Below are 19,942 nucleotides of genomic sequence, written 5' to 3'. Positions count from 1 at the left end.
CATTCTATTAGCTTCCTTAATTACTTGTTGTATCTACAGAATAATCTTTTATGATTCATGTAGTAGGACACTCGGACCTCTCTACACCTCAGAAGTCTGTAATCTCACCATTTACATAATATGCTTCTCTTTTTAATTCTTCCTAATAAATTGTAGTGTCACACATTTTCCACATTATATTTCATCTGCTACATCTTTCCCCACCTGCTTAATTTATGTTGCAGTCTCCTCATGTCCTCTTAACAACTTACTTTTGTATCAATGTGTCATCAGCAAATGTGGCCACCATACCTTGCTGCAGCTAACTCACTGATATCGATTGTAAACAGTTCAGGTCCGAACACTGATCCCACTGGCACACCATGATATCCTACCATCCTGAAAAGACCTAAGGAGGGGGCCTTTATTGTAAGGGGGATACGGTTTAAACATAGGGAAGTGTTGCTATAGCTCTATAGGATGTTGGCAAGACCCTGAAACTCAGTACTGCCCTCATCAGTGAAGTAGGAATTGGTGTTGCTTCATAGAAGGATCCCTCAGCTGATCGCTAGATGGGAGGGGGTTTGTCTTCTGTTAAAAAGTTGGGGAGGTTGGGTCTACACTCCTGAGAGTTTAGAAGAACAAGACTGATATTATTGAAATGTACAATTTTGCAGGTGGATGCTGAGAGGACGCTTCTACCCACTGTCCCCCACCCCCTGGGGGGGGTGAGGGGGGTGGCATTTAGAACTAGGGGTCACACTTTACAAACATTTAGAACTAGGGGTCACAGTTTACAAACATTTAGAACTAGTGGTCACAGTTTACAAACATAAGGTTTCCAATTTCAGGTGGAAATGAGAAAGAATTATTTCTACAGTTCATTTTTGGAATTCACTTGCCCACACAGGTGTAGAAGCTGAATCATTGAATATATTCAAGCCTTTGATCTTCAAAAGTGAAAGATAATGGGATGAAAACAGAAAAGTTGCAGTTGAGGCCACAGTCAGACAAGTCATGACCTTATTGATGGGTGGAGCAACTCAATAGGGCTGAATGGCCTCCTGCTATTCATATCTCTTACGTTCTTATTAATCACCGTGAAGGCCTTGGAAGGGCAAGTGATAGAAGGTGAATGAACATCCAAATATACACAATAGGAAAAATAGGTCATTTGGGCCACAGGTGGCTGATCTGGTCATGTTCCAAATTCCACACTCCCATCCACCCCCAGTAACCTTTAATTCTCTGCCAAAAAAAATCTACCCACATTAGTTAATGACTCTGCCTCATCAGTAGAGATGTACAAAGTCACATGACGCTCAGAAGAATTCTCCTTATTTCAGTAAAAAATGGGTGGCCCCTAATTTAAGTCTGTGTTCCTGGTTCTAGACTGACCCACAAGAGGGAGGATCCTTCCCCTGACAACCTTGTCAAGACCTTTCAGGATCTGATACATTTCAATCCAATCACCCCTCACTCTTCTAAACCCCAGTGAGAACAAGGCCCGTCTATCCAACTTTCCCCATCAGATGACCCACTTATTCCATGTGTCAGTCCAGTAAATCTCCTGTGAGTCACTTCCAATGCACTTATATCTTCCTTAAATAAGGAAACTGTAACTGCACACACTATTCAAGATGTGATTTTACAAATTCCCTGTACAACTTAAACATAACTTCCTGACTTCTAAATTTCTCCTGTGATAAGGGACATTATTTCATTAGGTTTCTTGATTACATGCTGAACCTGCATTAGCTAAACCAGGGAAGATAACGCAAACCCACGGCCTGATGTCTGTCAAGACCATGCCATTGATGCAACTGTCCAACGTTCAATGGCGTGGGCCCTGTGCATAAGAGAGTAGACATCTTGGAAGAAGGTCAGAGATGGGATATGAGAGCTAATTGACTGGTAGAGTGATGAAGGAGGATCCCGGGGCTAAAACGTTAACTCTGATTTCTCTCCATAGATGCTGCCAGATCTGCTGAAATTTTCCAGAATCTTCTGTTTATTTAATTGCTGGAGTTCACAGGATCAACAATGAAAGGAACTAGTAGAGGAGGATCAGTTACAGAGTAAAGATCCCTCTACACTGTTCCCACCAAACCCTCTCAGGACAGGGACAGCATGGGGTTATATACAGTGTATAGGTCCCTCTGCACTGACCCCTCACACACTGCCTGGACAGGGACAGTATGGGGTTATATACAGTGTACAGGTCCCTCTGCACTGACCCCTCAAACACTGCCTGGACAGGGACAGTATGGGGTTATATACAGTGTACAGGTCCCTCTGCACTGACCCCTCACACACTGCCTGGACAGGGACAGTATGGGGTTATATACAGTGTACAGGTCCCTCTGCACTGACCCCTCACACACTGCCTGGACAGGGACAGTATGGGGTTATATACAGTGTACAGGTCCCTCTGCACTGACCCCTCAAACACTGCCTGGACAGGGACAGTATGGGGTTATATACAGTGTACAGGTCCCTCTGCACTGACCCCTCAAACACTGCCTGGACAGGGACAGTATGGGGTTATATACAGTGTACAGGTCCCTCTGCACTGACCCCTCAAACACTGCCTGGACAGGGACAGTATGGGGTTATATACAGTGTACAGGTCCCTCTGCACTGACCCCTCACACACTGCCTGGACAGGGACAGTATGGGGTTATATACAGTGTACAGGTCCCTCTGCACTGACCCCTCACACACTTCCTGGACAGGGACAGTATGGGGTTATGTACAGTGTACAGGTCCCTCTGCACTGACCCCTCACACACTGCCTGGACAGGGACAGTATGGGGTTATATACAGTGTACAGGTCCCTCTGCACTGACCCCTCACACACTGCCTGGACAGGGACAGTATGGGGTTATATACAGTGTACAGGTCCCTCTGCACTGACCCCTCACACACTGCCTGGACAGGGAGAGTATGGGGTTATATACAGTGTACAGGTCCCTCTGCACTGACCCCTCTCACACTGCCTGGACAGGGACAGTATGGGGTTATATACAGTGTACAGGTCCCTCTGCACTGACCCCTCACACACTGCCTGGACAGGGACAGTATGGGGTTATATACAGTGTACAGGTCCCTCTGCACTGACCCCTCACACACTGCCTGGACAGGGACAGTATGGGGTTATATACAGTGTATAGATCCCTCTGCACTGACCCCTCAAACACTGCCTGGACAGGGACAGTATGGGGTTACGTACAGTGTACAGGTCCCTCTGCACTGACCCCTCAAACACTGCCTGGACAGGGACAGTATGGGGTTACGTACAGTGTATAGATCCCTCTGCACTGACCCCTCAAACACTGCCTGGACAGGGACAGTATGGGGTTACGTACAGTGTACAGGTCGCTCTACAGTGACCCCTCAAACACTCGCAGATGTTGGCATTGTTTCTACTCACCACTCCACCATCAGGATCCCTGATGTAGCCATAGGCTATGGTCTTGTCAAGCGTAAATGCAAAATCTGCCCTCCGAATGTGTCCGACTACTTTCCCATTCCTCCAAATCACTTCCAGGCCAAACATAGGGACCTTCCTGTGGAATAACAATTGGTTTTTACACAAAACAGTGCACCTTTCCCTGCAACAAACCAAATTGTGGGGGTGGGGGGTGGCTTGGGTTTTATCTAACCCTGTACTTACTGCAGTCTGCTGAATGTAACCTAAAGTTGAAACCAGAGTTTTCACAGACATCAGGAAATGCAGAGTTTGGCAGCTTTCTATTTCTGATCTTCCTGCTCTTGGCTTGGGTTACTGAGTGGTTCTTCCATTCTATAGCTTAACTGTGATTATTCAGTATTTTAAATGGTATAGTAATCTTACCCACGGGGCACAGTTTTTAAAGAGTGTGTAAGGACAGAGGAACTTTATAAAGAACAAAGAACAAAGAAAATTACAGCACAGGAACAGGCTCTTCGGCCCTCCAAGCCTGCGTCAATCGGGATCGTCAATCTAAAGCTGTCATCTATTTTCTAACGGTCTGTGTCCATTTGCTTCCTGCCCATCCATGTACCTGTCCAGATACATCTTAATAGACGCTAACATGCCTGCGTCTACCACCTCCGCTGACAACGCATTCCAGGCGCCCACCACCCTCTGCGTAAAGAACTTTCCACGCATATCTCCCTTAAACTTTCCTCCTCTCATTATGAACTCATGACCCCTAGTAATTGAGTCCCCCACTCTGGGAAAAAGCTTTTTGCTATCCACCCTGTCTATACCCCTCATGATTTTGTAGACCTCAATCAGGTCCCCCCCCTCAATCTCCGTCTTTCTAATGAAAATAATCCTAATCTACTCAACCTCTCTTCATAGCGAGCACCCTCCATACCAGGCAACATCCTGGTGAACCTCCTCAGCACCCTCTCCAAAGCATCCACATCCTTTTGGTAATGTGGCGACCAGAACTGCACACAGTACTCTAAATGTGGCCGAACCAAAGTCTTATACAACTGCAACATGACCTGCCAACTCTTGTACTCGATACCCCGCCCAATGAAGGAAAGCATGTCATATGCCTTTTTGACCACCCTATTGACCTGCGTTGTCACCTTCAGGGAACAGTGGACCTGAACACCCAGATCTCTCAGTTCATCAATTTTCCCCTGGACTTGCCTTGATCTTTGAAGGTGGAATACATATTTAATCAGGATTCAGCAAAGCCTATGGGATCTTGGTCTCCATACGAAGAGGCATTGGATACAAAAGCTGGGTTTTCTATAAGTCTCTGGTCAGGCAATGAATAAAATATTTCATCTGGGTTGGGGGGGGGGGCAGAGGAAATTTACCACATGGATCCAGTGATGAGGAATTTCAGTGACAAGGTTAGGGCGGAGAAGCTAGAACTGTTCTCCCTAGAGAACAGGAGATTAGGAGGAAATTTTATAGAGGAGTTACAGGGTTATATTATATTCTCTGGAGCTGACAAAATTAGGATTCATGGTTTTGTGCATGAGATGCATGGAGGATGTGACAGGGAATATTTTTACACAGCACATGTTAATAAATTTGGTCTCACTACCTACAAGGGGTGGCTGTAAATGGAGATGATGATGAACAAAACTGCAAGGACACTGGAGGAAAATCAACTCAAGACGACACGGATAGAGCAACAGGAATGTGACCAATTGGATTACTTGACAAAGCAAGTCAATGGACTGAATGGCCTCCTGTTGCACTGTACTTAAACTCTAACAACCCAATGAGAGATTAACTTAAAAATGGGCTCAACCCCACATTGAAAGGTTACAATTGGAAGTTGTTGTAATTATAAATAAACCAGCGCCCGTGATCCCAAGTCTGTGACAGTAAAGGTTCAGTCACTTACTCATCAACAGTGAAACACAACAGTCGTTTAAACAGCCCCTCAGCTTTCTGCTTCTCCAGCATCTCCCGGCCAAGAAATGGGATCTTTGTTTTTAGTTTGCAAGTGAAGGCCAGCCCTGCTTCAAGTGGTGTGTCATCAGATCGAAGGTCAGCATGCCAATGTCTGTAGCCTATGATTAAAACCCACACAAACTACATGGACCATCATTTGTTTCACATCCATCAAAACATGTTGTTTTATACTCACGATCAAAACAGATTGAACCTGGACCAAGCTCCAGACAAACCTAATTCCATCCAACAGTGCAGCACTCACTCATTACTGACCCTCCGACAGTGCCCACTCCCTCAGCACTGACCCTCCGACAGTGCCCACTCCCTCAGCACTGACCCTGCGACAGTGCACGCTCCCACAGCACTGACCCTCCGACAGTGCCCGCTCCCTCAGTACTGACCCTGCGACAGTGCACGCTCCCACAGCACTGACCCTCCGACAGTGCCCACTCCCTCAGCACTGACCCTCCGACAGTGCCTGCTCCCTCAGCACTGACCCTCCGACAGTGCACGCTCACACAGCACTGACCCTCCGACAGTGCCCACTCCCTCAGCACTGACCCTCCGACAGTGCCCACTCCCTCAGCACTGACCCTCCGACAGTGCCTGCTCCCTCAGCACTGACCCTCCGACAGTGCCTGCTCCCTCAGCACTGACCCTCCGACAGTGTGGCGCTCCCTCAGCACTGACCCTCCGACAGTGCCCGCTCCCTCAGCACTGACCCACCAACAGTGCAGCGCTCCCTCGGCACTGACCCTCCGACAGTGCAGCGCTCCCTCGGCACTGAACCTCCGACAGTGCTGCACTCCCTCAGCACTGACCCTCTGACAGTGTGGCTCTCCCTCAGCACTGACCCTCCGACAGTGCGGCGCTCCCTCAGCACTGACCCTCCGACAGTGCCCGCTCCCTCAGCACTGACCCACCAACAGTGCAGCGCTCCCTCGGCACTGACCCTCCGACAGTGCAGCGCTCCCTCAGCACTGACCCTCCGACAGTGCGGCACTCCCTCGGCACTGACCCTCTGACAGTGCAGCGCTCCCTCAGCACTGACCCTCCGACAGTGCGACACTCCCTCGGCACTGACCCTCTGACAGTGCGGCGCTCCCTCAGCACTGACCCTCCGACAGTGCCCACTCCCTCAGCACTGACCCTCCAACAGTGCCCGCTCCCTCAGCACTGACCCTCCGACAGTGCCCACTCCCCCAGCACTGACCCTCCGACAGTGCCCACTCCCTCAGCACTGACCCTCCGACAGTGCCCGCTCCCTCAGCACTGACCCTCCGACAGTGCCCGCTCCCTCAGCACTGACCCTCCGACAGTGTGGCGCTCCCTCAGCACTGACCCTCCGACGGTGCCCGCTCCCTCAGCACTGACCCTCCGACAGTGCCCGCTCCCTCAGCACTGACCCTCCGACAGTGCGGCGCTCCCTCAGCATTGACCCTCCGACAGTGCCCGCTCCCTCAGCACTGACCCTCCGACAGTGCGGCGCTCCCTCAGCACTGACCCTCCGACAGTGCAGAACTCACTCATTACTGACCCTCTGACAGTGTGGAACTCACTCATTACTGACCCACCGACAGTGCGGAACTCACTCATTACTGACCCTCCGACAGTGCGGAACTCACTCATTACTGACCCTCCGACAGTGCCCGCTCCCTCAGCACTGACCCACCAACAGTGCAGCGCTCCCTCGGCACTGACCCTCCGACAGTGCAGCGCTCCCTCGGCACTGACCCTCCGACAGTGCTGCACTCCCTCAGCACTGACCCTCTGACAGTGTGGCTCTCCCTCAGCACTGACCCTCCGACAGTGCGGTGCTCCCTCAGCACTGACCCTCCGACAGTGCCCGCTCCCTCAGCACTGACCCACCAACAGTGCAGCGCTCCCTCGGCACTGACCCTCCGACAGTGCAGCGCTCCCTCAGCACTGACCCTCCGACAGTGCCCGCTCCCTCAGCACTGACCCACCAACAGTGCAGCGCTCCCTCGGCACTGACCCTCCGACAGTGCGACACTCCCTCAGCACTGACCCTCTGACAGTGCGGCGCTCCCTCAGCACTGACCCTCCGACAGTGCCCGCTCCCTCAGCACTGACCGTCCGACAGTGCAGTGCTCCCTCGGCACTGACCCTCCGACAGTGCAGCGCTCCCTCGGCACTGACCCTCCGACAGTGCTGCACTCCCTCAGCACTGACCCTCTGACAGTGTGGCTCTCCCTCAGCACTGACCCTCCGACAGTGCGGTGCTCCCTCAGCACTGACCCTCCGACAGTGCCCGCTCCCTCAGCACTGACCCACCAACAGTGCAGCGCTCCCTCGGCACTGACCCTCCGACAGTGCAGCGCTCCCTCAGCACTGACCCTCCGACAGTGCCCGCTCCCTCAGCACTGACCCACCAACAGTGCAGCGCTCCCTCGGCACTGACCCTCCGACAGTGCGACACTCCCTCAGCACTGACCCTCTGACAGTGCGGCGCTCCCTCAGCACTGACCCTCTGACAGTGCGGCGCTCCCTCAGCACTGACCCTCTGACAGTGCGGCGCTCCCTCAGCACTGACCCTCCGACAGTGCCCGCTCCCTCAGCACTGACCGTCCGACAGTGCAGTGCTCCCTCGGCACTGACCCTCTGACATTATGGCGTTCCCTCAGTCTGAGAATGATCTTAAGGTGAATTCCTGGTGATCTATAATTGGCTGTTTCACTATTGTCAAAAACATTTCAGTGTCTGTTTTCATCACGTGTAGCCAGTGTTTATGGTGAAAAATCTTCCTCCCTCAGAGTACATCCCACCAGCAGAAACAGTTGAAACATTATAAAATGAAAAAAATAACAACTACTGAATCGGAGATAATGGGAACTGCAGATGCTGGAGAATCTGAGATAACAAAGTGTGAAGCTGGATGAACGCAGCAGGCCAAGCAGCATCTCAGGAGCACAAAAGCTGACATTTCGGCCCTCTCTGATGGAGGGTCTAGGCCCAAAACGTCAGCTTTTGTGCTCCACACTTTGTTAACTACTGAATCGGAATCAGGATTCAGTATGAACTGTAATTTCTGTTCAGATCAAATCCTGTGCAGGAACAGGTTCTTGTTGGAGAGCGCTCTCACACCCATTCCTGAGAGTCTGATAGTGCCTTTGATGAGAGTGGGGTTCACAGTGCATTGCAGTGTTGAGTTCTCTGGCAGCTTTTACCTTTCTCAATACTCAGTGAATCAATGGCTCTGTAACCAGCATTGGCGATTCCAAACTTTTCCCCAGATTGCATCACAGCGCGATGAACAGCTACACAGGATTCCCTTGGTACATGCAGCTCCCAGCCTAGCTCACCAACAAATGAAAGCCTCATAGCTCGAACCTTGAAAACCAGAAAGTGAGATCAATGAGAATTCACAGCAAGTCACAGAACATAGAACATTACAGCACAGTACAGGCCCTTCGGCCCTCGATGTTGTGCCGGCCTGTCATACCAAGTCAAAGTAAGGGAACAGAGTTACAGGATCCTAGATTGATACAACACTGGGGAAGTACTCTTGGCTACTGTACCTATCTGGCTCTTTCAGCAAGCATTCCAATTAGTTCTGCTCACTTTGCAAGTTATTTTTGGCCTGACTCTACTGGTCATCCAGTGTGATTCACAACTGAAGAAGGGTCTAGGCCCGAAACGTCAGCTTTCCTGCTCCTATGATGCTGCTTGGCGTGCTGTGTTCACCCAGCTCTACATCTTGTTATCATACATAGAAAAACCCTGCTTGTTATCTACATGTTTCCTTTGCCTGTTCCTCTTCATTTTCTTTATCTGTATCATTAGCAAAATATATATTAGCAAGAAGTTCTCTTCTTAATCTCTGCTCCCAAGATTGACCTCACTTCTTGACATGACTGAGAGGCTGGGACGTTAAATGTCTTCAAGGCAGAGATCAATAAATTCTTGATCTCACAAGGAATCCAGGGCTACGGGGAGAGTGCAGGGAAGTGGAGTTGAAATGCCCATCAGCCATGATTAAATGGTGGAGTGGACTCGATGGGCCGAATGGCCTTACTTTCACTCCTATGTCTTATGGTCTTATGGTCTTAGGTGGAGCGAAGCAGCTGAAGATTCTGAGGTGTGTTCACAGGAGCAGCGTGCATCTTCTTTCTTCATTCATTGTGTGGGATGTGGGTGTCGCTGGCTGGCCCAGCATTTCTCGCCCATCCCTAGTTGCCTTTGAGAAGGTGGCGGTGAGCTGCCTTTTTGAACCAGCACAGTCCACATGCTGTGGGATGACCCACAATGCATCAGGGAGGGAATTTCAAGTTTTTGACCCAGCAACAGTGAAGGAACAGCGATATATTTCCAATTCAGGATGGCAAGTGGCTCAGAGGGGAGCCAGCCGGGGATGGTGTTCTAATATATCCGCTGCCCTTGTCCTTCTAGATGGAAATGGTTGTGGGTTTGGAAGGTGCTTTCTGAGGATCTTTGCTGAATTTTTGCGGTAAGCTTGAGTGAACAGTTAAAGGATTTGATGGACATAGAGGAGAAACTGTGTTCAACATTTTCTCAGCAATATGGGAGCATTGCATTCGGAGTTTGAACAGAAGCTAAGTGGAATAGTCAGAAGACCACTCCTCAAACAGTCATGGTGTTCAACGCGGCCAGAGAAACTGTTAAAGTACATTTGTAATGATATTGGGAGGGATATTTGCACTTAGCTCCAAGCTGATAAGATTCACAGACCTATCCATTCTGATGAAGAGTCGTTGGACTCAAAACGCTAACAGTTTCTCCCCCCACAGACGCTGCCAGATCTATTAGGGGTTAGATACAGAGTAAAGCTCCCTCTACGCTGTTCCCATCAAATAATCCCAGGACAGGGACAGCACAGGGTTAGATACAGAATAACGGCATCTCTACATTCCCCATCAAACACTCCCAAAACAGGGACAGCATGGGGTTAGATACAGAACAATGCTCTCTCTACACTCCCCAACAAACACACAGACACTGCCAGACCCACTGAGCTTCTCCAACAATTTCTGCTTTTATTAACAGACCAATGGGCTGACTGGCTTCATACTATATTAAATATATTGATATCTTTTGATAGTTCCACCCCTGAGGGGAGTGATGCCATGGCCCTGAATGACAAGACACACAGAAGCAATTACCAGCTCAGACTGTAGTCCTGATCATCGCTGACAGCCAGTGGTGGTTCTGTGCAGCGATGGACAGCTCCAAATCTTTCTCAACCACTGTACTGTTGGAGAGTGCCCTCCGTTGGCCTCTCCTCCTCCTCCTCCTCCCTCTGGATAGGCCAGCAGTTCATTCCACTGCCCTCACAATCCAGAGAAAGCTGGGGAACAACTGGATTCTGCGCTGGGATGAACTCACTGAACACACAGAAATATTTCTGACTCAGACAAATGACTTACTAACACAATCTACAAAATCTAAACATATCCCGGGTACATACATGAGGATCAATGGTTGGCACAACATCGTGGGCTGAAGGGCCTGTTCTGTGCTGTACTGTTCTATGTTCTATGTTCTATCCCGTAACTTCAGCTGCTAACTTATTCCATTTGCAATAACTTTCCCAAGTTAAAGCAATGGTCAAGTCCATAAAACATCACCTGGTAAACCTTCCACAGTAACTGCTACTCAGTGTGAAATACGGTGACAATGATCAATACTGAGACTTGTAATAACACTATCCTTCCCAAATAGTGACTCTCACAAACATGCATAAAAGCAACAGATCATGTGAACACTAGCACTGACACTGTGATCTCCGAACTCAGTCAGCTGAACACAAGGTCTCTTCAATCGTACCCAAATAACTGTGGGATAACGAGACAGTGATACAGGGAAACTGACAGTGAGACAGTGATACAGGGAACAGGCAGTGAGACAGTGACACAGGGCAAGTGACAGTGAGACAGTGATACAGGGAACAGGCAGTGAGACAGTGATACAGGGCAAGTGACAGTGAGACAGTGATACAGGGCAACTGACAGTGAGACAGTAATACAGGGAACAGGCAGTGAGACAGTGATACAGGGAACAGGCAGTGAGACAGTGATACAGGGCAACAGACAGTGAGACAGTGAGACAGGGCAACAGGAAGTGATACAGGGCAACAGGAATGATACAGGGCAACAGGAAGTGATACAGGGCAACAAGCAGTGAGACAGTGAGACAGCAGTGGCCAGAGACAGAGACAATCTCCTGTGATTTCAGAATGAACAGAACAGTGAATACATTGACCTTCCTAAAATTGACTCAACAAACCTGACAGTAGCCTTGTTGATTCTGTCAGAATTACATTCAATTCTTCAGCATTTACTCAATTCAGGGAAATTCAGCGGGTGAGAGAAGGGGATGTCGTTTGACCTTTTAGCACAGAACAAGGATTGCTCCTGGACAGAGAATATGGAGAGTTGTGTTCTGAAGTTACAAACTTTAAGTAGGTAGGCAGGTAAGAAATTGGTTGCTTATTTTTAAATCTACACTAAATCTATAAATCTAATCTTTTTTTAAAATCTACACTAGCATGGTTATTTAATCTAAGCACAGCTAAGTATGGAATGAAATTTATAGCTTACCTACTTAAAATACCTGATGGCAAGTGCACATATTCATTGAATAAAGACTTAAATTAAGTAAATAAGACCAATCTAAGCTGTCAGAGTGGGCTGTGTACTTGGACTGTAGGAGCTGATGGTAAAGATATTCAAAGTAAACACATCTCCACTTTGAAATTCTCCAGCTCTGAGTCACTGAGCCTGAATGTAACTTACAGAAACTCTGACTCAGAAAGGAATTGGAAGAATTTCTGGACAGTTTCATCCAGAACATCATAAACATATAAGGGAAAGCACAGGTTCAGGAAAGAGAGGATGTAATGGACAGGGAACCAGGCAAAGGTCCCAAGGCAACAAACTTACCCAAAAGGTACACAATGAGGACAGGCAACATCAGCACAACAAGGTACTGACAAGTGACAAGTAACATTTGGACAAACAGAAGCCAGGCAGTAACTATCTCCAAAAAGTGAGAATCTAACCACTGCCTTTTGACATTCAATGATGTTACCTATCACTAAATCCTCCACTATCAACATCCTGAGTGTCATCATTGACCAGAAACTCAATTAGCCTTTGGGGCGGCACGGTGGCTCAGTGGTTAACACTGCAGCCTCACAGCGCCAGGGACCAGGGTTCGATTCCAGCCTTGGGCAACTGCCTGTGTGGAGTTTGCACATTCTCCCCGTGTCTGCGTGGGCTTCCTCCCACAGTCCAAAGATGTGCAGCGTAGGTGGATTGGCCATGCTAAATTGCCCGTAGTGCTCAGGGGGGTTGTAGGTTAGGTGGGTTGTAGGATGATGGGTCTGGGTGGGATGCTCCAAGGGGCGGTGTGGACTTGTTGGGACGAAGGGCCTGTTTCCACACTGTAGGGAATCTGAAATCTAGCCTTGTCTTGTAAACACAGTGGCCAGAAGAGCAGGTTAGAGGCTGGGAATCCTGCAGCAAGTAACTCACCTCCTGACTCCCCAAAGCCTGTTCACAAAGCACAAGGAGCTACTCCCCACTGCGTGAAGCACCAACAACACTCATAAGAACAAACGTACAAACAAGGAAGAACAACAAACCACTTCAGCCCTCTCACCTTCTCTGCCATTTGATAAAATTGTGGTTGATCTGATTTTAACCTCAACTCTATATTCCTGCACATCCCCCAATAGATTCTTGATTTACCAAGGGGATGAAAGACTATATATTTCTGCCTAAAACAAAATCTAAAGATTCTGCATCCATTGCCTTTGAGGAAGGGAATTCCAAAAATTCTTGACACACAGAGAGAATTTTTTTTCCCCCATCTCTGTCTTATTTTTAAACTACCCCCCACTCATTCTAGAGTCTCCCACAAGAGGAAACATCCTTTTGCTATCCACTGAATCAAATCCCTTCAGAACCTCCTTTATTTTAATTAAGTCACCTCCATCTCTTCTACACTCCAGAGGATACAGACTCAGCATGACTAGCCTTTCCTCATAAGATAATCTGCTCATTTATTCAAAAACCTCAATGCCATCAGGAATGGCAAACAGAACTCTGGATTCCAGACATGAGGACATGAGGAATCTAATCTTTTGAACCGCTGCAGTCCACCTGCTGTGGGATGACCCACAAAGCCCTGAGGGAGGGAATTCTAGGATTTTGACCCAACGACAGTGAAGGAATGCCGATATATTTCCGAGTCAGGATGGTGAGTGGCTTGGATGGGAACTTGCAGGGGGTGGTGTTCCCATGTATCTGCTGCCCTTGTCCTTCTAGATGGAAGTGGTCGTGGGCTTGGAAGGTTCTGTCTGAGAATTTTTGGTGAATTTCTGCAGTGCATCTTGTAGATAGTACACACTGCTGCTACTGAGTGTCGGTGGTGGAGGGAGTGGATGTTTGTGGATGTGATGCCGATCAAGTGGCTGCTTTGTCCTGGATGGTGTCAAGCTTCTTGAGTGTTGTTGGAGCTTCTCACATCCAGGCAAGTGGAGAATATTCCAGCACACTCCTGACTTGTGCCTTGTAGATGGAGGACAGGCTTTGAGGAGTCAGGAGGTGAGTTACTGGCTGCAGTATTCCTGGCCACTGACCTGCTCTTGTAACCACCGTATGCATGTGGCTAGTCTATTTCAGTTTCTAGTCAATGGCAACCCCTAGGATGTGGATAGCTGGGGATTCAGTGATGGTAACACCATTGAGTATCAAGGGCTGGTAGTTAGATTCTCTCCTATTGGAGATGGTTATAGACTGGCACTTGTGTGGCATGAATGTTACTAGCCACTTGTCAGCCCAAGCCTGGATATTACCCAGATCTCGTTTTCTTTCAGTATCTGAGGAGTCACAAATAAGGTTGAACATAATGCAGTCATTGGCAAACATTCCCACTTCTCACCATATGATGAAGGGAAGGTAATTGAAGAAGTACCAGAAGATGGTTGGGTCTAGGGCACTACCCTGAGGAACTCCTGCAGAGATGTCCTGGAGCTGAGGTGACTGACATCCAACAACCAGAACCATCTTCCTATGTGTCAGGAGAGTTTACCCCAGTTCTACTGCTCAGGTTCCTTGATGCCACACTCTGTCGAATGCAGCCTTGATATCAAGGGCTGTCACTCTCATCTCACCCTCTGGAATTCAGCCCTTTTGACCATGTTTGAACCGAGGCTGTAATGAGGTCAGGAGCTGAGTGGCCCTGGCGGAACCCAAACTGGGCGTCACTGAGCAGGTTATTGCTGAGCAGGTGCTGCTTGATAGCTCTGTTACTGATACCTTCCATCACTTTACTGATGGTCGGGAAGAGACTGACAGGGATGGTACCTGACCAGGTTGCCATTGTCTTGCTATTTAGTGTACAGGACATACCTGGGCAATTTTCCACATTGTTGGCTATATGTTGTAACTATACAAGAAGGGTTTGGCTAGGGAAGTGGCAAGTTCCAGAGCACAAGTCCTCTGGAGTGTTATCAGGGCCCATAACCTTTGCAGTATCCAGTGTCTCCAACCATCTCTTGATGTCACTTGGAGTGAATCGAATTGGCTGAAGACTAGAGTCTGTAATACAAAGAAACAAAGAAACCTACAGCACAGGAACAGGCCCTTCGGCCCTCCAAGCCTGCGCCGATCAAGATCCTCTGTCTAACCTGTCATCTATTTTCTAACGGTCTGTGGATCACTGGAGAAGGCTGAGATGAATCATTCATTCAGCACTTCTGGCTGAAGATTGCTGTGAATGCTTCAACCTTATCTTTTCCACCAATGTGCTAAGCTCCCCCATCATGGAGGATGGGGATATTTGTAGAGTCTGCTCCTCTAGTGAGTAGTTTAATTATCCACCAGCACCGTTCATTACTGGACGCAGAGCCTAGATCTGGTCCATTAGTGTGGGGTCATTTAGCTCCACTGCTTGCTGCTCAATCTGTTTGCCACGCAAGTAGTTCTGTTTGAGGCAACAATCGGTTACCAAAAGTTATCAAACTGGTTAAATTTTTTATCACTTCATATGCAAAAGTCTTTAGTTTGGCAGTTGGGAAAGCACATGCAATGTTAGCATTTGTTTCAAGACAGCTAGACTACGAGAGCAGAGATGTACTGTTCTGTGTCAGACTGCATTTGGAATATTGTGAGCAGTTTTGGGCAGTTAAGGAAGGATGTGCTGGTCTTGGAGGGGATGCAGAGGAGTTTACAAGAATAATCCTGGGGAAGAAGGGTTTGCTGTAAGAAGAGTACTTGAGGACTCTGGGCCTGTACTCCATGGAGTTTAGAAGGTTAGAGAGGGATCTAACTAAAAATACAACATACTGTGAGGCCTGGATAGGGTAGGTGTAGAGAAGATGTTTCCACCAGTAAGAGATATCAGGACCTGAGGGCTCAACCTCAGAGTGAAGGGATGACCCTTGAGAGCTGAAATGAGGAGGAATTTCTGCAGCCAGAGGGTGGTGAATCTGTGGGAGTCATTGCTGCAAAGAGCAATGGAGGCCAAGTCATTGAGTGTATTTAAGCCAGAGATAGAGATAGATAGGCTCTTGATTGGTAAAGGGACCAAAGGTTATGGGGAGAAGGCAGGGGAATGAGGTTGAGAAGCATATCAGCCATGATTGAATGATGATGCAGATTTAATGGGCTGAATGGCCTAATTCTGCTCCGATATCTTATGGTTTTAATGTGGTTCACAAAACAATTTGATGAGATTGTTTCACAAGTTTACCATTTTTAAAAGCTGTAAATAAAAGACACTGAGCCAGATTGGACATACAAGTGAATGTTGACCACTGGTGGGCAGAATAGGAGAAATGACTCACTGTGTGTCCAGCTGCCTTTACAACCTGGTGTGTCGAGAAGGGGAAAGCCTCATTGCTAAGATCAGTGTCAAGAATTTCCTGCAGCACCGAGCGACTGTGGAGTGAGAGAGTAACGGTCAGAGCAATCTGAATGTCCAAACTTCCAGGCACCCCTCCCACAACCCAAGGCCACTTTCCTGGCCAACCACTCCACTCTGCAGCCCCTGCCACACCTTCCCAATATTTCTCCACAAGATACAAGCCTGAACACCATCCCCAACCTAAACTGTGCAATCCCCAAAGACTGCTCTACCATCCATCAAGATCATGCCTCATCCATTACCTTAAACCCATTCCTCAATACTTTTAACTGCCAATCTCAGATTTCAGATGGCCAACTCATCTACTGGAGAGACTTCTGAACGCCTACATCTTTTGTGTAGAAGTGCTTCCTAATTTCACTTCTACATGGTCTGACTCCAATTTTTACACCATCGCTCTTAGCACTGCACTGCCCAAATTAACATCCTGACCCGAAACGTCAGTTTTCCTGCTCCTCTGATGCTGTTTGGCCTGCTGTGTTCATCCAGCTCCACACCTTATTATCTCAGACCCCAGCATCAGCAGTTCCTACTGTCTCGGAAACAGTTCCTCTTAATTTTTCCATTTCCCATAAAGGGATACATGGATAATAATTATAATGGCTGAATTTGCAAACGCAATTTTTGAAGATATAATGAACAAAGTTGATAAAGAGGAACCGGATGGATATTGTATATTCTGATAAGAGCACCCACATGCAGTAGGTTAATGAAAGGAAAGCACAAGGTGCAGGGGGTAACATACTGGCATGGATTGACTAATAAACATCAGGAATAAATGCATCATCCTTGCACAGACAGGCTGTGACCAGTGTGGTATCATAAAGATCAGGACTTGGGCACCGGTTGCTCGAATAATATATTGGAGAATGTTGGTTGGAAGGGGGCAGATTTTTCAGCACATTGAGCCTTCCCATTTTCAATATGATCACAGTTGATCAAATACTTCGATGCTTTTATTCGCTGTAACACTTCATGCTACTCCACATCAGAAATCTATCAATTTCTACCTTAAACACACTCAAAGACTCAGTTTCAGCAGCATTCTGTGGTACAGAATTTTAAAGGTTCACCAACCTCTGAGATTTCCAGTCATTGTAAAAGGCACTACATAAATTCCAGTCTTTTTATTATACCTTTTGTTCCCCTGAAAATTGTGAAAGTTTTGATTAAATCTTCCTCAACTATCTAAATTCCAAAGATTCAACCAGAATTTGTTTCATCTCTCCTTGTAATTTAATCTTTGGAGTCCAAATGCCATCCTGGTAAATCCAAGCCAATCTCCCTCCAGGACCAGTAAACTTGAGAAGCTCACAGAGGCTCTGGCGTAGTCTAACTGGGTTTGCTATCAGCGAAGGAGGACTGTCCCTTTATATGACAGTCCTATAGCCAGAAAGGTCACAATTCCACGAGTCTTTAGCATCAGTCCCTGGAAGATACCAGTCACCTGCTATTAATTCAAGGACCAGCCCATGAATCTGACCCTGAGCCTATCACTCAGCCAACAGAGGGGGGTCATTGATTTACAAATGTCTGACTTACGAATGTGATCCCACACAGAGTGCTTCATATAAACAGTTCCTCGCATTTATGAACCACTATTGTATGTTGTCCTGAATTGTGCTCCAATTTACATATAAATCGATTTGCGAAGAGACTCAAAAACAGAACCCATTCACAACCTGGTGAATGCCTGTAAATTCTCAATAATTTACCTCTAACTCTACCCAAGCCTCAGACCCCAAAATCGCTGTTGCACCCGCACTGCCCCACTGCCCTAGCTGTTTGTCACCAGCCTCCTCCGATCAGTGAGTATTGTGAACCACAGATTTCCACACCTCTGTGGTCCCTGTACGCTGATCATTCCCAGCTCCTCTGAGCAATCAAGAAGTTGACAGTTCAGTCTCTGGTCCTGAAGCACAGAATTGATGTGGGACCAGTTGTGTTGGGCCACTCCACCTCCAATTGCGAGGTAATAGCCATCACCTGCACCAGAGCACAACACAAGGTCAGGGGCCGCGCTGGGAACACAGGCACAGTGAACACATACAGACAGCATGAAGGAGAGGCCAGCACAGAGACAAGGCCTTCGATCACACGAGCCTTTAATCGAGTTACACAACCCACTCCGATTAAATACACTTCTGTTGGATGTCACTGCAATTAAATTATTGTTGTTTGCTGCTTTCAAAAAGATAAAAACTGAACTGGAAAAGGGAAACAGACAGAGCCCTCAGGCTGAGGCTGTTCAATTGAGTTACTGCAGCACAAACAAAGCAGCTGCACAGAGAGAGACTTTAATTCTATTAAAACATTAGTGCTCAAATCAGAAAATATCATTTTTTAATCACTGTCTAAACCAAAATCACATTCTCACTATTACAGCACAAAGGAAATTACCCAGAAATTTACAAAAACTTTTGAAAGATGGTCATTACAGAGGGAGCTTAATGACAGTGCCCTATCTCTGTCCTGGCAGTGTTTGATGGGGACAGTGTAGAGCGAGCTTTACCCTGTATCTAACCCCGTGCTGTCCCTGTCCTGGCAGTGTTTGATGGAGACAGTGTAGAGGAAGCTTTACCCTGTATCTAACCCCGTGCTGTCCCTGTCCTGGCAGTGTTTGATGGAGACAGTGTAGAGGAAGCTTTACCCTGTATCTAACCCCGTGCTGTCCCTGTCCTGGCAGTGTTTGATGGGGACAGTGTAGAGAGAGCTTTACCCTGTATCTAACCCCGTGCTGTCCCTGTCCTGGCAGTGTTTGATGGAGACAGTGTAGAGAGAGCTTTACCCTGTATCTAACCCCGTGCTGTCCCTGTCCTGGCAGTGTTTGATGGGGACAGTGTAGAGCGAGCTTTACCCTGTATCTAACCCGTGCTGTCCCTGTGCTGGCAGTGTTTGATGGGGACAGTGTAGAGCGAGCTTTACCCTGTATCTAACCCCATGCTGTCCCTGTGCTGGCAGTGTTTGATGGGGACAGTGTAGAGCGAGCTTTACCCTGTATCTAACCCCGTGCTGTCCCTGTGCTGGCAGTGTTTGATGGGGACAGTGTGGTAGGTGCTCGATGCAGAAATTACCCTCGAAGGCAGGTGTGAGTGCTGTTCCCTGGGGAGCACTCTCGATTGGACTCACTGTCAGGTCACTCTCTGTCCCACCCCGACTGTTCAGCATACAGGTGTACATGGTTTTACCTGAAAACAACAGCATTTTTAATTCTCTATCATCTACCCTCAGTCTTGATGAATAGTAAATACAAATATATATATATATTACTTAAAAGAGACCAAAAGAAATGTGGATGCTGTAAATCAGGAACAGAAACAAAGTTGCTGGAAAAGCTCAGCAGGTCTGGCAGCATTTGTGGAGGAGAAACAGAGTTAACGTTTCGGGTCTGGTTAGAATCCTGATTTCTGGGGAAGGGGTGCTGCACCTGAAACGTTTACTGCGTTTTTCCCTTCACAGATGCTGCCAGACCTGCTGAGCTTTTCCAGCAACTTCTGTTTTCGTTTATATTTTACTTTGTGGTTAGTTACGTTCCATCTGAGATACACAACGGTCTGCTTTCAGACATCAGACTCAAAGAAAGAGTACACTTACATCACTACTTTGACTTAGCATCAGAACAGCCAGGACAGACACAGT

At 47.7% G+C, this 19,942-nt stretch overlaps 1 protein-coding gene across 5 annotated transcripts in view; it reads right to left on the bottom strand.

Annotated features, from left to right (window-relative positions):
- sardh (sarcosine dehydrogenase) overlaps positions 1–19,942 on the bottom strand; it is a 135,077-nt gene that overhangs the window by 4,366 nt on the left and 110,769 nt on the right. For 4 of the 5 annotated variants that reach the window (XM_059638237.1, XM_059638236.1, XM_059638235.1 and 1 more), the window contains 6 exons: positions 19,378–19,491; positions 18,142–18,289; positions 16,224–16,317; positions 8,581–8,743; positions 5,340–5,508; positions 3,413–3,548 (listed from right to left, as the gene is read on the bottom strand). In XM_059638237.1, the coding sequence (XP_059494220.1) occupies positions 3,413–3,548; positions 5,340–5,508; positions 8,581–8,743; positions 16,224–16,317; positions 18,142–18,289; positions 19,378–19,491 (824 nt within the window). The remainder of the gene's footprint in view (positions 1–3,412; positions 3,549–5,339; positions 5,509–8,580; positions 8,744–16,223; positions 16,318–18,141; positions 18,290–19,377; positions 19,492–19,942) is intronic. The other variant, XM_059638239.1, reaches the window with a different exon arrangement.

The sequence above is a fragment of the Stegostoma tigrinum genome, chromosome 29 (assembly GCF_030684315.1).
Source record: "Stegostoma tigrinum isolate sSteTig4 chromosome 29, sSteTig4.hap1, whole genome shotgun sequence".
NCBI classification, from domain to species: Eukaryota; Metazoa; Chordata; class Chondrichthyes; order Orectolobiformes; family Stegostomatidae; genus Stegostoma; species Stegostoma tigrinum.
This window is presented reverse-complemented; position numbering and strand designations above follow the sequence as displayed.